Source organism: Labrus bergylta, chromosome 19 (assembly GCF_963930695.1).
Source record: "Labrus bergylta chromosome 19, fLabBer1.1, whole genome shotgun sequence".
Taxonomy (NCBI): domain Eukaryota; kingdom Metazoa; phylum Chordata; class Actinopteri; order Labriformes; family Labridae; genus Labrus; species Labrus bergylta.
Window position 1 is genome coordinate 4,486,936 of NC_089213.1, and position 24,439 is coordinate 4,511,374.

The following is a 24,439-nucleotide window of genomic DNA, read 5'->3' on the forward strand; positions in this document are numbered from 1 at the left end:
GAGAGCGCTGCTGTGTCTCTGCCTCAGTTGTGTCTAGACTACAGGAAATGCAAAATTGCGTTTGTTTACAGCCTTGTGGAGCTCAAAGCGGATGGTGGTTTCAAACAGGCAGCAAGGAGGAGAGGTGGCAGAGAGCAGGAGAGGTGGCAGAGAGCAGGAGAGGCAGAGAGCAGGAGAGGCAGAGAGCAGGAGAGGCAGAGAGGAGAGGAGGCAGAGAGCAGGAGAGGCAGAGTGCAGGAGAGGAAGCAGAGAGCAGGAGAGGCAGAGAGGATGAGAGGCAGAGAGCAGGAGAGGTGGCAGAGAGCAGGAGAGGCAGAGAGCAGGAGAGGTGGCAGAGAGCAGGAGAGGCAGAGAGCAGGAGAGGCAGAGAGGAGGAGAGGAGGCAGAGAGCAGGAGAGGCAGAGAGGAGGAGAGGAGGCAGAGAGCAGGAGAGGCAGAGAGCAGGAGAGGCAGAGAGCAGGAGAGGCAGAGAGGAGGAGAGGAGGCAGAGAGCAGGAGAGGCAGAGAGCAGGAGAGGCAGCGAGCAGGAGAGGCAGCGAGCAGGAGAGGTGGCAGAGAGCAGGAGAGGCAGAGAGGAGAGGAGGCAGCGAGCAGGAGAGGTGGTCGTATGTGACAGAAGAGAGTCTGCAGGCGGCCGGCTCGGCTCAGGATGTTGTAAAGGAGGTTTGACTTTTTCTTTTAACTGTTGGCATCTTATGACATTTGTTTTTCACTCTCTCTCCCCCCCTCCTCCCCCCGCTTTCTTTGAATGGATTGCTGCCATTTTGAGGCTAAGGTTTGCTCTGTTGTGGCTTCAAGAGAACAAACATGAAGCCGGTAGAACAGAAGAATTCACTGGGTTTAACTAAAGGGAACAGTTAGTGAGAAAATCTTTCTGTCTTTGTTTTGTTTTGTTTTGTTTTGTTTTTTCTTTCTCATCTCTCCCTTTCTTTCCTTCTTTCCCTCTCTCCCTTTTGTCTTTCTTTTTTGTCTTTATTTATTTTTCTCTCCACTTCTCTTTTGTTTTTTCTTTCTGTCTCTCCTTCCTTCTTTCCTTGTTTCTTTCTCCTCTCTCGCTCTTTCTCCTCTTTCTTACTGTCTGTCCATGTGTCTTTCTCTCTTTCTGTCAAAAAGGGTCAACCATCCTCGCCTCCTGCATCCTGATATTATCTTCTCCCTCGGCCTGCAGGACCAGACATAATACAAACATAACCCCGATGACAGACTGTGTCAGCCATCGGGCCGTCCGTCCATTCAGTTATTGATTATCCATCAGCAGGAGGTCATAAATGACCCCGTGATCATCTGGCTGAAAAACATATTCCCCACATCTGACCTGTCACTGGAGGTTAATCAAATAAACCGTGCCGGCCTTATGGAGCAAGACTTTGCAATTACCCGTAACCTGCTCCTCCTGTACGGCCTTTTATTGCATCGTTAATACGCGGGGAGCCGGACGACAGCTGAGGGCGAGGGCGAGCGTTAAAAAAGAACGACATGTTGTGTTTACTGCCGTCGACGTTCAGGGGAAAGGTGCTAAAGAGGCCCCAAAAGACATCAGATATTTTAAAAGTGAACATAAACATTTCAAAGTTTTTACTGTGATTCAACAATGCCAAAAAATACAGTTAACCATATTCATGCTCGCCCTTTGAAACGGCCCTTACTCTAAAAAAAAGTCACATTCATTATTGTTAAAAGACGATAACAGGGACGCTGTGAGGCCGAAATGCACTTTTTTTTTTTATAGCTAAAAACCAACTCAAACTAAATCAACTAAAAACAAGCAGAAAAAAAGACCATGCTGTCACTTCTGGTGTTCATTCAGTCGTCTTTGAGCGGCATTAAAGAAGCCGTATTCACTATAACAGCCGTGAAAATCTCTGCACACCTTAAACATCACGTCAGCTTTACCCACACCTGTTGGTCAAACTTTGTGGAAGCTTGTTGTAGGAGTTATTATTATTATTATTTTATTTTTTTTTACCTCTGTTGATGATTTGTTATGTTTTGCTCCTTAAAAGGGTTTGATATCATTTCTGGTATTTTTCAGGGGGCGTGTTTTTTACCTCATCTAACATTAGCATGTTGCTAACGTTTTACATTTTTAATCCCGGGTGGGAAATTCTGGTTTACGCTCTGATATTGAGAGAAATGCGTCACACACACACACACACAGGCCTGAATCACACACACAGGCCTGAATCACACACACATGCACAAACAGGAGCTGTGGACACGCACTAGTGGAGAGATGTCAGAGTGAGAGAGCTGGACACCTCGGCTGGACTTGTGGAAGTGAGTTTACACCTTTATTTATTTATCTGCAGAGAGACAAGTATGGAGCAAGTTAACCGTTACCTCACAGCTTTTATAGCCTAAGCTTATTGGCAGAGCCTGACCCTTGATGGGCATGTAGCCTTTCCAGCAACCTCTCAACTCAACTTTATTTATAAAGCAATCTACACACGACACAGTTGATCCAAACAGTTATGTCTGCTGTAACAATGAAACGTGCAGAGCTCTGGATCCCTGAGCTCGACGGGTTGATGAAAAAACTGAAGGCGATTGAGTAGAAATATGTTTGAAGGTCAGTCTTGAAAGGTCGAGAGTTCCACAATTTAGACCAATATCCATACTCTGGTCCGTACCAGGACTTGACCCGGCGACCCTCCGATTCTCAACCCAAAGCGACTATGGAATGAAGTAACGCCGCAGTGGAATATACAGACGTTCAATTTCTAATTTTGCTATTCAATCACATCATTTAAAGACCGCCTTCTTCCTGAAGTCGAGCCTTAGCCAGCAAAAAAAAAAGAAAGCCAAATCTAGTCATGAACCGATAACTCTTAATCCATACTCAATATCTAAACGTGTTTGTGAGGCTGAATGTTTTCTGTGGATTAAACAAATAAACCAAATAGAAAGCGGTCTTACCTACAACTCTGAGGATCAGATCCTTGTATTTTAATCTCTCTCTCAGGCCTGAGTCGGCCTGGCAGAGCAGCAGCAGCAGTCAGAGTGAAAGCCTGGGAATGTGTGCCATCCTGCATGATAAATATCAGTGATTCGCTCCAGGCTTCAGACTGTTACTCACAGGAAGTCACTGTTTGAGTGGGTTTACACAGATGGAGACCATTCTTAGTCAACATTCACATAAAATCAGTCTGGCCCTCTTTTTAGTTTCTGTTTTTTTCTCGCCTCCTTTTCTTTTTTTTCATTGTGCAGAGACAAGCAGCCGGGGCTTTTTACTGTTTTACTGGGGCGAGACAACAACACCTTTATGTTGTTTGAAGGATCTTTATAAGCTTTGACTTCACATTTCACACGGATCTAAACCTCCACACAGACACGAGTAAGCCAAACCTCATCATTCATCTTTTGGGAGTTAGACCAGTTTTAATCCACTGCTTTCACAGTCTTCATTTGCGACCTCTTTCCTCTGATGACGTGGCAGCTCGGGCTCAAAGCAGTCAAAGGCCTTCTGCTCAGGACTCTGCTTTTCCTCCTGGTGGGTGTCAGGATGCCTTCCCCGATCATTACTATGTCCTCTTCTCCGTCTCCTGCTGAGAGCCGAGCAGGACCAGGGGTCTAAAAACAAAATGTGTTACTCCGACGTGTCACAGATGCCTGCAGGGCCGCTCTCTCGCTGCGTCAGCATGTGTTTGTGAGCTTTTACTGGACATGTAGAAGTAACAGTGAAACACTTTTTGACCTTCATTCTAATTTAAATTGGAAATAACAGAAATGCATATCAGAAATAAAAGGTCCAGTTGTGAAAAATGTCTTTAAACAGGAGAGAGTTTTGATGTTGGAGCTGGTGGAGGGGATTTGATTTCAACTGTTTTATATGATAGTGGGCTTTAAAACCTTTACAAATGCATCCTCATGTTACAAACGGATGACTTTGTTGTATTTTCAAAGCTCAAAAATGTGTATTTGTGACTGTTAAGTAGGCACAAAGTACAATAGTTATCCCTCATATATACTTTATAAGAAGAACAAACTTAGGTGAGATGAAACGGCTTTAAAAAACGGTTAATCTGTAACTTTCGGGCTTTTTACAGATTTGTTCGGTGTTTTTTAAATAATTTCTAAGAATCTTTATATTTCCGTGATTCTTCCAGGACTTTTAAGAAGCTTCAACCGGAAAAACCTTCTTAAACTATAATATTATAAATGTTTGCTTGACTCAAACAGAAGCTGCCAAAACATCTCTTTAAAGAAAGAAATGAAGGTAGTTTTGAAAACGTCTCCAAAGCAGCCTCTGGTTAGTTGAGTTGAAGCGAACGTGAACACATCCCCGTTAAAAAATGATTTTCAGACTTTATCAGAGAGCCTCGGACTTTCAGTTTAGACCGTAGTTTCTTCACGACGATCTTTTTTAGTTCATCAGGACAGTCATTTATTCATAAGCTATGGGACTTCTGTCCACTGTTCATTGTTTATTCACTTGCAGCGCTCACTTCAACCCTTTTTCTTTTATCCAGTTTACATGACGTGTTTGTTGTGATATTTCCGTTTGAGATCATAAAACAAACTCTGACACATTTCACCCACATTTTTAAATATCCATGGAACCAAAAACACGTTTGAGGTCACAATGTTGACACACACACACACACACTGACTTTTTAGTATGTTAGTTGCTCAGCAAAAGTCCTGTACCTTTAAAAATGAAAGAAGAAACAAACTCTTTTAGTGACTCCTCATCACTGATGTCATCACATCATTTAGATACATGACCTCAGTTTAAGAATAAAGTTGTGTGATTGTTTTTCAGGATAGAAAAAAAAAAAACCCTCTGCCTTCAAAAAAGCACATCTGAATATCTTTAAAGTCAGCACTGAATCTAAAATATTCAGCCTTCTCATGAATACTTGAAATGTTTCTCAGATGAAGTGACCGACAACTCGATTAGCTGTCGCAGTTTATATGAATTGTTTCTGTTAATGCAACAAAAGGTTTGTCTGCAGGCCGTCTGCTTTGTTAGTCGGCTCTGAAAGGACTTCTTACTCTTACTCTGTTCTGAAACAATCCATTCGTATGCGGGATGATTGTTCGCTCTAATTGTTTTCTCGGTTAAGAAAAGATGCATCCTGCTGGTGCATTCATGACCGACCCCTCTTTGTTTTTAGAAATCTTCTCCTCTGGAAAACTTCTTCTCTTTATTGTGAAACGTTCTTCTTTTTAGGCGCCAGAAAATAATCGGCTGAAAACAGGATGTTGTGTCATAACCGGGCCTGGTGTATTTCATGTAAAGGACGTGACTACACACTGACTTTTCCCTTTTCCAGTCTCACATTACTCGCTCACAGGTTGTAATTAACTACTGTTTTATTGCGTCCACACCAGTTTGTGAGAAGGAACCATTACCCTCCCCTTTTTTCCTGAAATCTGCAGCTTCTTTTTTTGCCGTCAGCTCGTTGTCATGTAAACTTGGACGGCAACAAAGTCACAAACACATCATTATGAAGCTTTAATGTGAACGAAAAAAAAGAGAGAGAGAACGAGAGAGAGAGATTACGTCAACACCTTCCTGCAGGAAATATTCTGTTGTCTTTTCTTTTAAAAAATATTTCCACCAAACTTTTAGAAATGTATTTCCTGTTTGTATTTCTCCACCTTCACCAGTTCGCTCCCCTTTGATCCCAGTCCGCTTGTATCATCAGCTTTCCTCATTTCAAGACTTGAAGGCGATCCTGACACCCGGGACGTCATGTGAAACCATGAAGGACAGGAGGCAATAAGCCTGAGAATAGCAGCAATCTTCAGGAAAGTTCCTCCATTCACTCTCACTCCCGTACTTCTCTGTCCTCTTATCCGGGGCCGGGGGAAGATAAAGAGAAAAAATCAATACAGAAACACAGTGTTAGATAAAAGGCGCAGAGCCAAGTTGGGTGTAGTGAATTAAAGCGATCAGAAATTTTCCCAGCCACTCGGGCCTCAGTCTACATAACCTAACAGCCCTGTCTCGCTGCTGTCTATCACCCCCAGCTCTCTGTTCAATCCCTCTTTGTTCACTTTTGATTTCTTTTTTGGTCTATTCCCCGTTTGCTTTGTGTTTTGGGATGAAGGACCCCGCTCCCATTCAGCGGCAATAACTGCTGAGTGAAGGTTTTGGATATTGCACCGCGGCCCGTCTGAGCTTCCATATCGCCTTTGACAATTGTTGGTCTCTCTGCAGGGACGTGAGGATGGGGCCGGATGATCAGGCTCTTGTTTTTAGCCGTGCGGGATGAGCAGCTCTAGGGAGCGTCTGATGCTCAGTCCACTACTTTGATTCAGGCTGAAGTAGTTTTAACATTTTAAGGAGTGACTGCTCTCTCATTTACACAGCGCAGGTCTTACGCGTGGATCCCAGAAGACGGATAACAATTACTTTGTAGATCTTCAAACGTATTCAAAAAGTAACGCAAGGAGATTGAATGAATCCCAAGAGCTCTACAGCTGTTCTGAAAATGTTTACAGATATTCTCATAGGCTCAAGATGAACCAGGTTGTACCAGGAATGTAGGTTGAGTCTTTCATTTATTTTTGTCAAATATCCAAGCAAATTTGATTTTAAGTCTCTCTGAAAATGTGGACAGATGTTCATGGTCCCCAGAGGATGAATACTTATGAATATGATGAACCTCCTGTTTTTTAATCTGAAAACTGAAAGAGATTGATATTATTATTTTTGTGAGACTTCCTCCTGACAATATTCAAATCGAATGGTTAGAGAGTTTCCAAACATGTTCATGGTCCCCAGAGGATAGACACCAATGACCATGCTCAGCTACTTCCTTTTCCCACTGGAAGTCGAAGCAGATGGATGTAAGATGTTTTTTTTATGAGTGAAATATCTTCTGCAAATGTTCTGAAATGTTGTACAAATCGTTATGGTCCCCAGAGGATCTATGCCGATGGCTTTGCTGAACTCTTATGATAGAAGAACAGCAGATTGGTGAACTTTTCTTTGGTAAAATTTCAATAAATTGTAAAGACATTTTGAAAAGACATGCATGGTACCCAGAGGATAGATCCTACATGACTTTTCAAACTCCCTGACTTTTACTCTAATATAAGCAGATAGATATTTGTATGTTTTCGTAAAAGACTCTGAAATTTTGTCCGGACATTTGTGTTCCCCAGAGGATGAATACCAATAAATCTTCTGCTCCTCGGATATTTTTAACGGAAATACAAATAAATTCATTGTTTATTTATTTTGTCAAATACTTTTAAAATGATTTCTGAAATTTGGTACGGACGTTCATGCTCCCCTGAGGATGAACACTAATGACTATACTGATTTTAAATTGCAACCTCAAGCAGGTTGATACTCATATATTTTAGTGAAATATCCTGACTGTGTATTCATGGTCCCTAGAGAATAAAAAGACTTTAATCACCTTGATTTTATTTCCCTCCACAAGAAAAAGCAGTTGGATGTTTTTATGTGTTTGTTAGAGAACCATCCTGAGAAGTTTTTCATTCTTTTTTAGCATTAAGCTCAAATAACAGCTGGGTCTGAATACAGCCTCATAGAGATGCAAGAGTAGCTGATTTTTGTTGGCCTTGTTTATCCTGATTCTTGAACGAATCCATGTCCCCTCTCTTGTTCCTCCCCCTCCTCCCGCCTTGTCTTCAGCTCCTCAGGTACCAGATCGCATCGACATCTGACGAGCTGTGACGTGTGATGCTCTGCAGGACGTATTTCAAAAGGGACTGAGGTCATATTTCACTGTTTCAGGTCCGGGCTGCTGTCATGTATTAATTAAAATCCAAATACCCCGTATTGATTGTGTTATCAGGCTAGTGCAGCCCGGGCCCGGCGTATTGATCCAGCCTGTGATTTATGGTTATTTTCAGGAAAAATCCTTTTGTGTGATTATATGTGGAAACAAAGCCTGAGCGAGTGTAATTCTTTTAGATCTATTCTGTAGCACACGGAGAAGGTGCGAGGCCACCCTGAAGCCCCCCCGGAGGAGAGATATTCTCAACTAAAAAATTGTTATGATCCCGTCGGGTTCATCGAAAAGTAAATCAAACGGAGCAGGGGGCTCGGTGGGCTCATAAATTACAAACTAAGGCTGCAGCCTTTGGCACTTCTTACTGCTGGGTATTTCTAACCCTTCAACCCCCAGAGTAGGATATTTTAAAATTCCTAAAATATACTATAAAGGGTCAGTTCACTCAAATCACAAAAAAGTACATTTTTAATTGATCACTTCTGCTCAGTTGGCTCAGATTTAAGTCTTTAGATTTTTGCCTGGTAGAGTCTGTCCCGCACCTCGGTTCAAAAGCATTGAACTGATTTGTTTTTTACTTCTTTATAAAGATCATTGATATTCCAAGGTTTTGCAAACATTAAAGTCCATGCAAAATCTTATGGACAAGACCATTGTCTGAGAATTTCACCATACTGTACAGTATCAGCTCAATAAGTCATGATTACTCAGGCTTTAACGATTGTGATAGTCTGTGTTTAGGAGTGTGTGTGTGTGTGTGTGTGTGTGTGTGTGTGTGTGTGTGTGTGTGTGTGTGTGTGTGTGCAGGTTTGAGCGTTATACAGAAGGCTAGTGCACAGTTAGTGAGACGTATCAGACAGAGCAGACATGATGGTGGCTTTGATATAAGCTTTAATATAGAAGCCCTAAGTGGACATTTACTGTAATTATTTTTCCTGGGATATCAATAATTTCAGGCTGATTTCTGGAGATCTGGACTTCTGTTTCTTGTCTTCCTAGAATAGAAAATACACAAAACAAACATAGAAATAGGATTTACTTACCTCGTAAGTGTGGGCAATGGCAGCATGACATTTCATGACCAGCCTGTTTTGTTTGCTAGATTGCATTGAAAAGTATAAATCCTGCATGCTACTCATGCTCAGCATCACCGAACTAAAATCACAACATTTCAGTCTCTCTGAACCAAGTGTGTCAAGGTTCAGAGAGACTGAAACGTGTTTTTTTTCCCCATAATACATCGGTGATGCTGACGTCATACGCTTCTACTTCATGAGATATTTGGATGCGCGAACACCTCCTTTAAAATGTTGTTTTCTAGACTACAAAAATGATACCGCTACTACGAGAAAACAAGAAAAACAAATCAGGATCTCGTGAAAAGAACTGATATTAACCTCTTTATCACGGGGAAATTAAGTAAATGAAAAGGGTGGATGTCCATCGAGGGCTTCCGTAGTTCACTGTATTTGCATATACAAACAAAGTATGTTTCTATTTTTGATGTATTTTAGCAAAGCATTTTAGATTGACTTCATTTGAGTTTGTTATTTATAAAAGTGGAATCTAATTTCTTGATCCATATATTTCTTCCTCTAGTTATTTACTGGTCGCTTATTATGGATGGGATGTTGTATGTGTTTAATTAGCTGCTGCTTTTACACCAGTTCAAGTAAATATCTTGATCAATTTAAATCTACATACTTATCTGTGACAGTTTCTGATACTGCAGAGTGTAAACAGAATCGCAGCGTCAGCTCAAAGGACTGAAAAATGAAAATGGAAGAGGTCAGCTCAAGGTGCCTTCAAAATAAAACGACACAGGAGGAGGAATGACATCATCAATCTGTCCTTCATTCAAATGTGGAGAGTGACCTGTACAGTATATATTAAACCGACGAGTGGTCTCGCAGTGATTGTGCTCATAGCTGTTTTTCCCCCCGAGGTGGAAGTCATGTAGATGTTCTGAAAGACACTGAAAAAACAAAAACTTCCCATTAACTGGGCCTCCAATAAATACAATAATATAAATAATGAAATGTGCTTTTAGCTGATGACTTATGTCCTCTCTCTGCTCATCCAAACATGGTCGCTTCTTGAGTAAAAAACAAAAAACAAGATGCCAAACTCAATGTTTTCAATACTAATCTACTAAGGATGGATTGGATTGAAAAATGTTTGGCTGCATTAATGAATCGTCCATTCTCGTGTCAGAGAGGTTAAAGAGAAGCAAATGTAGCTAACCCTGCCATGCAGATATTTCACTAAAATCCCTCCTGTTCAATCAAATGTTTCTCTGACTCGGTTTACAGTTCGGTTTGAATTCATTGGGAGTCTCCAGGTTCTTCAGCCGAGCTCTCATCATGTCTTTAAGTCTGACTTATCCCTGCTGCAGAACTTTACATTTTTTCTCCCGGCTGATCGCTGTCTGTCTGAGCGGCGGGTCGGGGGGCCCATTAGCTCGTCGTAGCATAGCTCCGCTCAGCAGCTCTCACATTCCTCTGCTGGCAGCGGCTGACAGGACGCTGCTCTGTCTGCTCGTGCTCTCAGCTGACGGTAAATCACAGACTGTGATCTTCATACTGTATGAACACTGAAACACGTCACAGGGAATCTCCTCGACTCTGCACACTCCTCAGTTTTTTATGGAGTGGGTCATAAATAAAAGTACGTGTTTTATTCTTCAACTAAGTTTGGGGCTGACTTTTAAAACGTGTTCTCAGCTTTTATTGTAACTATACTGTAATATAGTGAAGTTTGATTGATGGATGGATAGATGACCCAACAGTGACAAAGATTATCTTTTGACAGAGCTCAAAAAATAAACAACAGCTGATAAAAAGTGTCTGTTTGATTTTGTTCAGGGAGATGATTGAAGAGGGAATTAAGGATTTCTTTTGTAGATGTTTTCCAGGTCGGAGAGACTTTGTAGCGTCCGCCTGATGGCAGTAACTGGAAGGAGTGGTGGAGGGGGTGAGAGGGGGGTCCTACTGGTTGTACAGTTCAGAGAGGGTAGGTTGGGATGAACTGATTATTATTCATGCAGGAGAGTTTTGTTTTGTGTTTGGTGGTGACATTTTTCGGGGATATTTGTTAATGTGAAGTGCTTGGAGATGGTCACATAAACACTCAATATAAAGCTTTGTAGCTTTAATCAGTTCTGCAAATGAGACAGTTGTGATTGGTTGTGTGTATTTATGGAGATCGGTATCATTTAAAAAATGTATAATTTTTTAACAACAGATATCCTGACATCTGTCATGTGCGATGTAGCTCCTCCTGATGCACAAACTCTATCACCTCGTCTTCATCAGTTTGTTATTTTCTCTTGAACAGTCCTAATTCACAGCTATGTCTCTTCAAGGTCTGGATGCTCATGATAATGTGATGATTCCAGGCTAAAATCACTCGTAATTAGCGGTCATCTCTTGTGATTTTATTCTGGGTAGTAAATCATTTTGACTTTATAATCTGAGTTTTTTTTTCCTGTAAATGTGCAATTCTGTAATCTCACAAAAACAGTTTTTTTCTCTGATTTTAATGGCGTCTTTTCCTTTTTTTAATTTGGATCGGCCCAACACACCATCTTAATTTTCTGTATTTTACGGTTTTATCATTTTATATATATTTGGCGTACTTCCATGTATTCAATCCCTCCTCTATCACTTTTATTGACTGAAAAGTTAAACTAAGGAGTCATTTTTACAAGATGACTTGACCTTGTTTGGACATTGCTCATCTTACTAAAACAATACAGGATGAATTTGTTCCTCTAACAGATGTAGAATCATCAGAGTGAAGTGCTGCTTCAGGCTGGAGTGCAGTCTGTGACTCTGCGTTCGTGTAGGCCAAGTTAGAATCTGGAAGAGCTCATGGTCAAGTAGCTGCCGGTTTGATTCTGTGTGCCCACGCTGCTTACAAAGAATCAATATCGAATCAGGGAGGGTCGAGTTTCCAGATAAGGCCACTCTGGCTATTCATCATAAGTCTGTAGCAACCTGATAGGTCAGAAGAAATTATATTCCAGCAGGAGCAGGGCTCTCCTTATCTCTCCATAGCAGGGGAATAGGAGACATGCCGATCAATACCAGGCTGTTGTGTAGTACTTGCAATTATCAACAGCTGATTCTGTCCTCCCCCAGCTGCATCTTTTAATACCACATAATTACAAGTTTTGGGACAAAGCCTGGTGAGAGGGGATTACAGCTTTAGTCAAGTATCGTTCTTTGAAATAGCTACAGTCTGAGGAAGAAAAGGATCACACAGCCACATCTGAACTGGTTCACTTATAAACCTCACACTCACTGACTGTGTGTACCATGATGATCTGTAGCTGACAGCTTTAGTGAAAAGTAAGAGTTTGATATAAAAAAACAAACAATTAACCACTAAACCAATTTAAACTAAACTACAAAAATGAAAATCTAGTATGCCTATTTTTAATTTTAACTCCCTATTCTCTATAAACTCCAGCAGTTTAAAAACTAAATCCAGGTGGTTTTAACCTACAAACATCTCTGATCATCCCACAAAGGACTCAAAGAGTTCTTTCCCAGCATAGAGACATTTTCAGTCCACAATGGCGCCAAATTGTGGGAGGTCGTAACAAATGAAGCAGGCGCTCCAACACCTCCTGTGGTATCCTGGCAGTAGCCTATCGCAGGCGGCTGAAGAGGCATCTAATGATGGACTGGAGGCGGAGGCAACAAGGAGAGCGCCGGTGCCTCGGTCCAGCCAGGGAGTCTCACTTCCGACAGGCAGTAGTGTGAGGTCGGATTTATCCGTGACCGGAGTGAAAAGTTCAACGCAACAAAGTTTGTTTTTACGCACTCCGTCTGAGAGATCTTTCGCCTTTTACGCAAGAATAATATATATTTTTTAAACGCATGGACGTGGGACTTTACGCATTTTATCCTGTCCCACTGTGGGAGGATAACAGCTCCTTTCATCGACACATTCAAGCTGGACATCCTTCCATCCTCAGCTCGGGAATTTAGCTAAAACTGGAGTCTCTTTTGTAACGAGAAATTCAACCAAGAGCCCAGAAAGGAAGCAGAAACTTAGATCTTAATCAACTTGGAGATGCAGCCTCTGGAAAGAAAGTTGTATCCCTGAGACACTAACGCAAAAGGAGTTCTGTTCGGACTAAAACCATGATGGAGCTGCTCGGAGTTGTGCGTAAAAGTCGCCGCGCACCGGACAGGAAGTGAACTAATTATTATTAAACCCCATCCCTCATTTCCATATCTAGCGTGAGCTGGCTGGAGCGCAGCCAATCACCCAGCGAAGGGCAGCAAGAGTCGTAAAAGCATTCTCCTTCCTCCATCACAATCACACTGACATGCGCAATCTGCACACGGACATCGACGGCAGCCTCACTTCGCTTATTTCACGGAGTCCGCTGCCTCTGAAGGGTCCCAGTCGCTGCTCGTAGATGAGTCGGCGGAAGGCAGCAGCGAGTCGCACACGGAGAGCAACATGTCCCGCCGCAAGCAAGCCAAACCCAAGCACCTCCAGTCAGAGGAGGAGGCGACACGGAGCGGACTCCTCTGCACGAATGGTAGGTGTCCCGCAGGCTTTCAGCGACTTTTACCGGCTTTACTTCACCTGCTGTTCACAAAACACCAGCAGGAAGAGAAAAATAATTAATTGTAAGGTTGTAGGTCTAAGCAGAGTATGACTAATTAGAAGTTTGAAAATCATTAACTTGGCAAATTAAAGAGTAAGTGTCCTTTTTGTTCGTTTTTTAATTTTAAAATGTTTAAAATGTTAAAAATAAAATGATGGTTTAATCAGTCATGAAATCTTTAAAGTACAATAAATAAATGTAATGGCGCTAATTTTAACTCGTGTTGAACGTTTTTATCAAAAATCTGATCTTGATTTTTTTTTTTTTTAAACTCATTGTGGCAAAACAAGCAGAAACAAGCAGCAAACAGTGCAAACCTACAGAGCGTGTGATGAACGAAATCAAACCTTTTTTCATATTTGATTTAATTCATTTTTAGCAGTTTTAGACGCAGAAACAGAGACAGGGCCTGTGGTGAACGACAGGACTGAATGAACTCACAGAAACAGAGAACAGTGTGTTTAGGAGTAGTGGGGCTGCAGGTTTTGTTTTTAAGGGGATTCAGTTTGGGCTCGAGGCCTTCTTCTCAACTTAAAAATAAACATTTAAATTCAAAAGATCAAACATTTGGAGACATTGAGAAAATATTCAGAGATGAAAACGTGGCCTTACAGTAACGAGCTGTAGCGAAATAAACGTGATATCGTGCACTAACGGTTACACAGCTTTATAACATGTTCTGTAAACTCAGAACAAAAGATCTTATAAATCTTATAAATCATTTAATAATTATTTTATAAAAAGTTAAGATTAGGTATCTCTCAACATCCTTTACTTTTTAATCTCAGCATGTTACCTTTAAAATATGAATTATTATTATAAAAAAAGATCTGCCTTGTGTGCATTATTTGTAACTGTGTCCCTCTTCTCCAACCTGCCTTAAATATTCTAATATTACATAATAAATATATTTCATTTAACATTTTTATCTCCCCTCATGCAGTGTATGTGCAGGACAAACTGGATTTTATTTAAACCTTTTAATCACAGCAAATAATTAATCATAAAGTCACATCAGGACCCATATCTGAACTTTTAGTTATTGTTAAATGTCTGGATTTTTGTTTCTTTTTAAATTGACTAAATTTGAAATTGGGATTTGGTGTGCGCTCTAAATTTAAAGCAAATTGGATCAAAACCTAAAACTCAAACAGGCATTAAAATTAAGGTTAATTAATATCATTTGATATCGTTCTTGTTACATGTATGTGTGTATTTATTTGTGTCAGTTTTTACTTTGTTCATCATTTATGTCACCATGACGACCAGCAAGAGGCCTTCAGAAATCTGTTTCAGTTTCACAAATCATCTTCAATCATCACCGCTCATTTTTCCATTTCTAAGTTTTTCTGTTCATTTCTCGGTCAGTTTGTTTATTAATGTCATTGTTATTGTAATTTATCCCTTTGTTATTATTTGTGTTATTATTTGTGGCTGTGACAAAGTGTCGAGTGTGGAACAGGCCCTCCCTCAGCCTTGCAGCCGGGCAGGAGGAGGGGGGGGGGGTTCACTACACCACATTGAGCCTGCTGACTTAACCTTTGTCAGGCTCGCCCTGCGAGGGGCAAGTGCTCCACGACGGGATCATAATACAATTAGTACATCTGAACCGCTGACCTCTGCAGCCGGGGGTCACGCAGAGAGTCAAAGAGGCAACGCCGCCGTGCTGAGGGTCTGTTTGCTTTCCTCATTTTCTCATCTCTAACGCCAAACTACACAGAAAGACACGATCATAAATCTGTTTTCTGCTCCCAACACCGGGGATGGAGTCGCTCTGACTTTTTAAAATAAATTCCTGTCAGTTTTATTGTGTTTGGAAATAAATCCACAGCCTTATTTCAAAGCTGATCTTTTGGTTTGTTTTTCCTGGAAGTTAATGTTACAACGTGCAGACAAACTCCTGAGCTTTAACAGTAGAACTTTTTTTTTTTTTTTAGCGCTTGTGTTTGCTGAATCGCCCGGGTGATGTTCAGACCACCCACCATGTGAGCCAGCGACTCCGATTATTTACTGACCACACCAGTTTGACTTTTAAAGAGATTTCTGAGCTCACACTCATCATCTCTAAACTGAAACAAACTGAAAATCAACTTTCAATATCTCTCACTTTACATCATTTTAACTTAAATGTTGTGATGCCTTCAAAAAAACGTGTAACTTCCAAACACAGGGAATGCACTTTGTGTTTGTCTCTTCTTTAGTTTCTTATAAAACTAAAGACACACCGGACGTCTCTGTCTGTGTTGAGCCTGAGCGCACTTTGACTCCTTCTTTCAGCGATGATTGGAGTGTATTAACTGAACAAACACACACACAGAAACACTCAACAACATGTTTACACACACGGCATGGACATGGGGGTGAACATAAACACACAAACACACACACAGACACTCGTCTACATTGCTTTCCTGTCCACATTTGCTGTGTTTAAGAACAAGCGTGCAGCTCTTATGTAGGCCACACACACACACACACACACACACACACACACACACACACACACACACACACACACACACACACACACACACACACACACACAAACACATTATTTGTTATCCCTTTTTATAAATACGTGTCAATAAGTAAACAACAAAATAAAAAACATGAACTATTGCTGCATTGAAAATATCCTTTACATAATTATTTTCTTATCTTCACCTCATAATGAGCGTCTGTTTTTAGACCTCGTTTTAACCGTTCCTCTTAAATTGGAGCAGGGAAGCCCAAGCGTTTGTTTAATTTACTATTGATTTCCCCCACTTTTTTTTCCATCTGGTATTGCTGGCTGTTTCCTAATGGGGCAAAGCCTGAACAGATGCAACACTGAATCTAAAGTGTACTTTTCCTTCATTCTTTGAGGACACGTGTCAAATGAAGTGAACAAGAAGAATGGGAAACAAAGATGTGATAAGATCTTAAATATCAAACTTGAAGGAAGATGATGAAATTAGAATTCATTGGAAGTGTTGTTCAGAGATCTTTACAGATAAAAACAGTATAAACGTTTCTCTTAAACCGTGAACAGACAAAGGCCAAACAAGTTAGGACATGACAGCCATGTTAGTCACAGCAGGATGTTTTCTGCTTTCTTCTTCTTTTGTTTTAAATCAGGGCTTGCATTGAAAGAGGTGTTATTCATGTGTTGTCGTGGAAACAACATACGCTGTGATATTTTAGATTTGTTTAATAGATTTAAACACAAAGGCGCACAACCAGGGATTTTCAGACCAATGACAAAATACACTTTTTTTTTTTTATGAGAAGAAAATCTACTCATGTTTAAATATTTTTTGGACCCCTCAGAATCTGACTTATTTTCTCCCTCATAAGATGCTCTTGTTTACACCATTGATTGTTTTATGTTGCTGACGCAGAATCAAAGATGTGTTGCTCTGCAAACAGGAATTTACAAGTAGCAGTAGTAGAGTGATTAAAGTAATAAATCAACAGTGTGTGTCCGACTGCTTGGAGAATCAGAAGTCTTTAATTGTACGGTTTTATATTCACACATCAGTCAGGTCGGACGAATACAAGAATAGTGTTAAAGTTGAATGTGGTGTAAAGATGATGCATATCAACTGAAATGTACGATTGAACAAAACAAAGAAATCAATATTTTCTGTATTGAGTTTCATTATCTGTATGGATGCACGATTGAGAGGTCAGATAACTTCATTGAACTTTATTGATTTTGTTGTGAAAATAGTATTAACATTTGAAAACGGGCTGTGAGTGTGAAGCCTTTGTTACGACGGGGTTCTAATGTTGATTTGATCATTTAAAGTGGTTACACAAAATAAAAACTAACGACACTTAGCTTGCAAACGTGGCGGCTGCAGTCATTGGAAGAGTTGACAAAATGTAAGGTTTCTGTCATATTATATTAAATATGATTACAGAACAATAACGGGCCATTAGTGGACTTTAAACTTGGACTCATCTTCAGTTTTCCCTTTTAAGGAGGGTAGAAAGTACAAATGATCAAAACTCTGTCTGTGTTTCATACATGTATGTAGTCAGTTTTTCTTAGAAGAAATCGAAGAGGTTTCATTTTCATCAATTTATGTTTTTCTTTGTGTGTATTTTTCTTTAAATAACTTAATAATCCAGCTTGATTTTGCACGTTATATTTCCACTCGTTGGGTATTTAAAAAAAAATGCTTTTAAGCAAACTGTGGTCAGATTGATGGACTCTGTGCTTTGTGTTTGGATTAACAACAGTTTACACAGTTTGATCCTCGGAAAAATATCTGAACAGTATGTTTTCAGTGTTGCGTTCTAAATCTGTCTCTTTTTCATACTTTCAGGCCTCGTACGGGGCACCGATGGAGGCAGCAGTGAGGAAACACACATCTGTGACAAATGCTGTGCTGAGTTCTTCACATGGACTGAACTGAGTAAACACCAGAAAGTCTGCACTGAGGACTCCTTAGTGCTGATAGTAAAGGACAATAACAGGGGTCCAGATCCAGGGGCATCTCCTATCGGACCCTCTCCGGCTCCCAGTGTGGCGTCTAGTGACTCGTCTGTGGCAGAGTCCACAGATGCCGGCTTTGAGCTGGGGGAGACAATGCTGAATGACAATGACAGTCTGGATAATTTAGAGGAAGGCATTGATCGGGATGAAGCCATGGAGCATGAGCATTGCCGACCGGACGACTACAACGCACCCTCAAGCCCCCAGCCTCCTGATTCAGCGGAGTCCATTTCCCCCCAAATGTCGACTGCTGGCAGCTACAGCATGCCGAGTACGAACGTGACTCTGGAGATTCTACACAGCACGAGGGTGGCTGTCGCCCAGTTCTCGCAGGGGATAGACAGTTGTGGTACTGGAGGGAAGGCTGCCTCAGCTGCCATCCCCGTGATCCTGGAGCACCTGCTGGCTCTGCAGCAACAACAGGTCCACCAGCTGCAGCTTATTGAGCAGATCTGCAACCAAGTAGCCGTCATGAACAGGCAACCAACACAGGTGGCGTTAAACCCGGTGTCCAGGTCTCTGTCTCTGACATCTAACCCTTTTTCTTCTCAAGGCATCATCCCTCCTCCCATCCTGCCTCTGTCAGGTACAATGCCCTCGTCCGTCAATGGACAGGCTGCTGTTTCTTTGTCTTCTGGCCTTGAAAAGTCACAAAGTCTCCAACCACAAACTGTATCTGGACAATCCTCCTTCAGAGATGTAACATGCACCTCAGCCTCCTCAGAGAATTCAACCCCGCCTCTCTCCAGCAGCAGCATCTCCACGTTACTCCCTCCGTACACAGGCTCACACAGCAGCAGCATTAGTGGTACTCAGACGCTAAGCTCCTCCAGCCCCCTCCCAATGGGCCAGAGCAGCCTCCTCAGCTCATCCTCCAGCTTGCCATTTCTACCTCAGAGCCCTCCCAGCAGCGTCATCTTCCCAAATCCCTTGGCTAGCATTGCCGCCACAGCTAATGCACTTGACCCTCTTGCAGCCCTGATGAAGCACAGGAAAGGGAAACTGCCAAACGTGTCCTTGTTCGAAACCAAGCCCAGCCCAGAGGAGCCTTTCTTCAAGCATAAATGCAGGTTCTGTGCCAAAGTGTTTGGCAGCGACAGCGCTCTGCAGATCCACCTGCGCTCCCATACAGGAGAGCGGCCCTTCAAATGTAACATCTGCGGCAATCGCTTCTCCACAAAAGGGAACTTGAAGGTACACTTCCAGAGACACAAGGAGAAGTATCCTCACGTCCAGATGAACCCCTACCCGGTGCCAGAATATCTAGACAATGTGCCAACCACTACTGGGATTCCCTACGGTATGTCCATCCCTCCAGAAAAACCTGGCTCCTCATGGCTTGATAGCAAACCTGTTGTAGCAACTTTACCAGCCTCTATGGGTCTTCCACTTTCCTCCACTATTACTAGTACTGGAGGCTCAAATGACCCTGTAAGTGTAACTCCATCCGTTAAATCTCCCTTCCAGCCATCTCCTTTTGAATGTTTATCTTTGTCACCTAAACACAGAGGCAGTGAGGCTCATTTTTCTCCTGTTTCAGAGTCTCCGCTATCTAACCGTGAGACAGAAGCAGCCAATATATTAAAAGCAGAGGGGGTCCACTTGCCCCAAACCTGCTCCCTGAGACCAAGAGGCAACCCAGCAACGGAGGCAACCAGCACTACGATCCCAGTAGGGGCCACCACACCCGAACCTGTCTCCTCAGCATCCCCTGTCTCGAACTCTCCACCTATCTCAATCCACTCAGACGAAATCAAACTCCCAACCAGTAGCCCCCTGGACTCTATGCAAGCATCCGAAACCTCAAAGCTTCAGCAGCTGGTGGAGAACATCGACAAAAAGATCACAGACCCCAACCAGTGCGTCCTGTGTCACCGTGTCCTCAGCTGCCAGAGCGCGCTGAAGATGCACTACCGCATTCACACTGGGGAAAGGCCCTTCAAGTGTAAAGTCTGTGGCAGGGCTTTCACCACCAAAGGCAACTTGAAGGCTCATATTGGTGTTCACAGAGAGAACCCTCCCGTTCAGGTGCAACACTCCTGCCCTATTTGCCAGAAAAAGTTCACCAACGCTGTTGTCCTGCAGCAGCACATCCGCATGCACATGGTGGGGCAGATTCCAGACTCTACCCTGGTGGACAGGCTGCAGGACAAGGACAGCGAGTTCTCCATCAATGAGAGAAACTTTGACAGTCTAAGCAGCAATAGCAATGACCTCACTGACGATATTTCAATGGAGGAAGTTAACGAGGAAGAAGAAGACGAGGTAGAAACCATGGTGGAAGGTGTAAACCCGTCTAAACCCTTGATCTCCGATTGGAGTTCCCCTCCTAAGTCTTCCGCCATTATCTCAAGTATTGCTGCTCTTGAGAACCAAATGAGGATGATTGACTCTACTGTAAGCTTTACCCACTCTTTTGGTATAAAATCTCTAACAAATGGTTTTGGTGATGATAGCAGCAAATTCAGTGTTTATTCATCTGAGAAAAGGACGGACCATTGCAGCGCAAAAAGCCCAAATGGGTCAGAGTCGTCCTGTTCCCCCCATGTGTCCGCGTCTCTGATTGAAAACAACTCAGAAGGACCAACCACTAAATCCCCTGCTGAGAACAAGACCAGGCCAGAATACCATGAGCCTCTGGCAGCCTCAGTGAAGAGAGAGCAATCTGAGTCTCCTACCTCTGCATCAGGAGCTGCAGCGGCCCAAGAGCTGAAAGGAATGGAGACCGGCCATCTGAGTGTGAAAGAGGAGACTCCTTACAGCATGTCATTCCAACTGAGCAGAGAAAGAGGTAGGTTGGCAATCCTTTTGTTTTAAAAAAGTGTTCTTTCTTTTTTTTGGACATTGAAATAGTCTCATATGGATTTTCTTTTCGGCTGCAGGTCAAAGCATCCCTGGCTTGGTAACCAGCCCACTATCAGGCATGATAAAAACCGAGCTCAACGGTCACAGTCAACCAAGCACCCCGTCCGAAGGGCCGCACCCACTTTTCAGCGTCCACATCCCTCCGACTTACGCACCAATCGGCAGCCCAGGAATGACCTCCCTGCTCGGCCCCGTTCATCCTCGACGGACACCAAAGCAGCACAACTGCAACGCCTGTGGGAAGAACTTCTCGTCAGCCAGCGCCCTGCAGATCCACGAGCGCACACACACCGGAGAGAAACCGTTTGTGTGCTCCATCTGCGGCAGAGCGTTCACCACCAAAGGCAATCTGAAGGTAGATGAAGTTTTACTCAGCTGTGATCTCTGTGATTTAAGATGAGAGATTTGCTGGCACCTCCCTATGCTTGTAGAGTAATGAGGCACTTTCACAAAAACAAAAAAGTAAAGCCAGTTCGTAATATGAAACAATCCTAACACTGAAACCTTCTACATAGGATCCATGGCATTTCATCATTTCCTGTTAGTATTTTAGCACCACATCAGTACTGTGATTAATTGTTTAGGTATTTTATCTTCTCTGTAAAAAAACAAAGAAACCAAAAAAGAGTGAATTCCCCGAGGACTTTTTAATCTTTTTTGCACGCTTTGCATGTCTGCTTTTAATCACAGCATTTGTGAGCTATTTTCTCATTGATTTGTCATACTGTTTATTTTCTCTTTAATCAAGTCCTTGTGTAATAATGTCATAAAACACTAAAAGAAATCCAAATCCCCAAAGCCCTTTCCAACAGGAAACAGGCCCACAACCTTTTTTTTTTTTTTTTTTAGTTAGGTCTCACACAAAAGCTATTCTTTGTGTTTTGGAAGCTTGAATCAGTATGTGCTCGGTAATTTTGCATACAGAAATCACAGAAAAAATATTGATTTATTGTCAAAATTGTTGCTGATTTAATTAATGGATGCCAAATTCTTTATCACATGATGAAGCACTTCTGCTCTGCATCAGTATTGCATCCAAAAACCCTACAAGGGTTAGGAGTTATAGCTATACTATTGTCAGAAGTTGTAAACACAGACCTCCATGAAATTTGTCAATTTGAAAAATGATGCATTCTTTGTTAAGACTTATGAATGAGGATATATCTTAGGAAGAGCAGAGTTCAGTATTGTGAGACAAATCACAGCTTTTTAAATGTCAATTTGTGCAATCCATGCCAAACAGGTTGAACAGTTTGAAATAAAGGCATCCACTAAATCTAAAATCTTATTTGTAATTGTCAGGTTCATATGGGAACTCACATGTGGAACAACGCACCAGCCAGGAGAGGCCGGCGGCTGTCGGTGGAGAACCCCATGGCCCTGCTGGGGGGAGAGGCGATGAAGTTTGGGGAAATGTTTCAGAAGGACCTGGCAGCCCGAGCGATGAACGTCGACACTGGATTTTGGAACCGTTATGCGACAGCCATCGCCAATAGCCTGGCCGCGAAAAACAACGAGATCTCAGTGATCCAGAACAGAGGCATCTCTCAGCTTCACCCTCTCACTGCAGGCATGGACCGGATGAGCACCGCAGGAAGTCCGATGACCAGTCGAACCAAGACAGGCATGGACCTGGGGAATAATAGACATTTTTCTATGCTGATTGACAACAGCAAAGACATTGGAATCAATTGAACAGAAGCTGGACGGTGACTTGATACTTATGCAATCTATGATGGACGTGTTTGTAAAACGCCTTGTTTGTTCTTATGTATTATATAGAGACTTAAAAAGAACTTTTTATCAATTGACAGAGAATAGAAGGGTATTCACATTTCGCTATTTTACTTCGCCATCATTTGTGAGTGTTTTTTTTTTTTTATCTACACATTAAATGTTTAACTTGTACCTGAAGATTCCTACGGTGCTTAGACGTATGGTTGCTCTGAAGAAGGGAACATATGTTTGAATCAATAATGCAAAGAGTCTGCTATCTCCCCTGGACAGCTGCCCAATGCTGCTGGTGCAAAGCACAAAATATGCTCATAAATACCCACAACTATGAGTTGCAATGTTGTCATGTTATGTTGAGAAATTGTCTTCTTAAACAAGAGATGGACCGAATAAAACCTAGAACAATCTCTGTACATGTTTTAATTTATTTCCTGTCTGTTAAAACACTGATCACAGCTTTCTGGTCTTGATGTTTTTGGAGAAGAAACTTCATTGTATGAGTTAAAACAGCAAGACAAACGTAAATGGACATACGAACAAATATGGCAAAATGTATGAAAAATATTTTAAAAAATGAAAATAGCTGCACAGGAGATAATGGAGCGTGCACATTTTTTAACGAGAGATGTGCAAATGTCTGCTGTATGTGAAGTTTAAAGCTTCTGTGAGGATTTTTTTGCAGGTTGTGAAACAGACTATAAATAATTTTGATGCCTTTTTATAGGCTATACAAGCAAACTACACTGTGAGAATAAAATATTGATTATCTATTTTATTTATTTTTCATGCAGGAAACTGCTGCCAGATGGTAGGTGTCAGACATGAAGATTTACATCAGCTTGAAAAAAAACGTTTCAACATTGAATAGTCTTGATTAGGGACATGATTGAATATTATAAGAAATCAGGATGAGATTTATTTTGTTAAAAAAACAACACTTACAAATTTTAAGAACTATATCAACTTAAAGGTAAGAGGTTTCATTTTGTCCACAAGGGGCAGCAGACTTAACACGAACTAAGAGCTCTCCACAGGAGCGTCAAAGAATATGTTCCCATGACATTATTCATTATTAGCAGAACATTATTAGCAGATCTGTTTAATAGAAGTCTATGTAGACTAATAAAGCATTAAAAAATAGGGTCCAACAAACGAAACAAAGTGCATTTATTGCACACTAATCCTGATTTGTTGTTAATCCGTTATGCCCTGTTGTCAGGTGAAAGACTCTTCAAGTTAAAGCATAACTCAAAACAATAATAGTATTGTTAGTATTCTAAAATGAATCCTATTTATAATGGCAATACTATTAACATGTTTTAACTTATCTCTCTACATTATCTATATCATCCCTACAGATAGGACTATGTAAAAAAAAAATGTTTTTAACTGGGCTAACCATTTCTTTGGGTGGTTTTAGAAAGTCAGGGTGTTACAGATTAATTGAGATTTATTTAAAATGGCCTGAAGTTAAAAACTCGTTAAGCCATTTTGATATATTTTTTACTTTTTAGGACTTCAGGGGCTCTGTATTAATGGGTGACTACAGGGACAACGGTGAAATATTTAAAACATCCTACATATCAAAGAGAAAACCATTGACCCCTTGTTAGTTTTTCATACTTTTAATATCACACCATGCTTATTATATATATATAATGGAATATCTGCTATAGGCTTAATCTGTTTTCACCAGCGTGGGGCCAATTGGTAGTTATCTAATTTATGTAGCCTATAGATGAACACAATATGCGACTCAACATAAATTTACAATTGTATTTTCACCAATCAAACAAAGCGTCACGGTCTAATTTCTTCATAAACTAGTCAACAAATGAACATTTTAACGCTCATTGACAGTGACAGCGATAACTTTCTGTTAATTGTGCTGCCTTCAGAAACCTCTGGAAAACGCATTCTTCATTTTGTGAAGTCAGATCAGACACCATCCGCTGCCGCGTTCAAAAACAATTTACTTTGTTTCCCGAGGGTCTTAGTTATAGTGTAAGATAT

General features: G+C 41.4%; 1 protein-coding gene and 2 long non-coding RNA genes across 3 annotated transcripts; 1 reads left to right on the forward strand and 2 right to left on the reverse strand.

Moving 5' to 3' along the window:
• Positions 1–5,443: 5,443 nt before the first annotated feature.
• LOC114920682 (uncharacterized) lies at positions 5,444–22,150 on the reverse strand. Its single transcript, XR_003809012.2, has 2 exons — positions 22,013–22,150; positions 5,444–5,797 (listed from the first exon to the last, which is right to left on the reverse strand). It is a non-coding gene; the product is annotated as an uncharacterized lncRNA (long non-coding RNA).
• LOC136177123 (uncharacterized) lies at positions 8,590–13,106 on the reverse strand. Its single transcript, XR_010664767.1, has 2 exons — positions 9,420–13,106; positions 8,590–8,710 (listed from the first exon to the last, which is right to left on the reverse strand). It is a non-coding gene; the product is annotated as an uncharacterized lncRNA (long non-coding RNA).
• sall3b (spalt-like transcription factor 3b) lies at positions 13,116–22,833 on the forward strand. Its single transcript, XM_065948333.1, has 4 exons — positions 13,116–13,275; positions 17,658–20,618; positions 20,710–21,047; positions 21,995–22,833. The coding sequence occupies exons 1-4, from the start codon at positions 13,194–13,196 to the stop codon at positions 22,385–22,387; spliced, it is 3,774 nt and encodes a 1,257-aa protein (XP_065804405.1). The 5' UTR covers positions 13,116–13,193; the 3' UTR covers positions 22,388–22,833.
• The last annotated feature ends 1,606 nt before the right edge of the window (positions 22,834–24,439 follow it).

Bases quoted from the DNA above. Each gene is read 5' to 3' on its own strand.
- sall3b (XM_065948333.1), top strand. From the start codon at position 13,194: ATGTCCCGCCGCAAGCAAGCCAAACCCAAGCACCTCCAGTCAGAGGAG. The intron at 20,619-20,709 runs GTAGGTTGGCAA...TTTCGGCTGCAG, and splicing joins CCAACTGAGCAGAGAAAGAG to GTCAAAGCATCCCTGGCTTG. The intron at 21,048-21,994 runs GTAGATGAAGTT...TGTAATTGTCAG, and splicing joins CCACCAAAGGCAATCTGAAG to GTTCATATGGGAACTCACAT.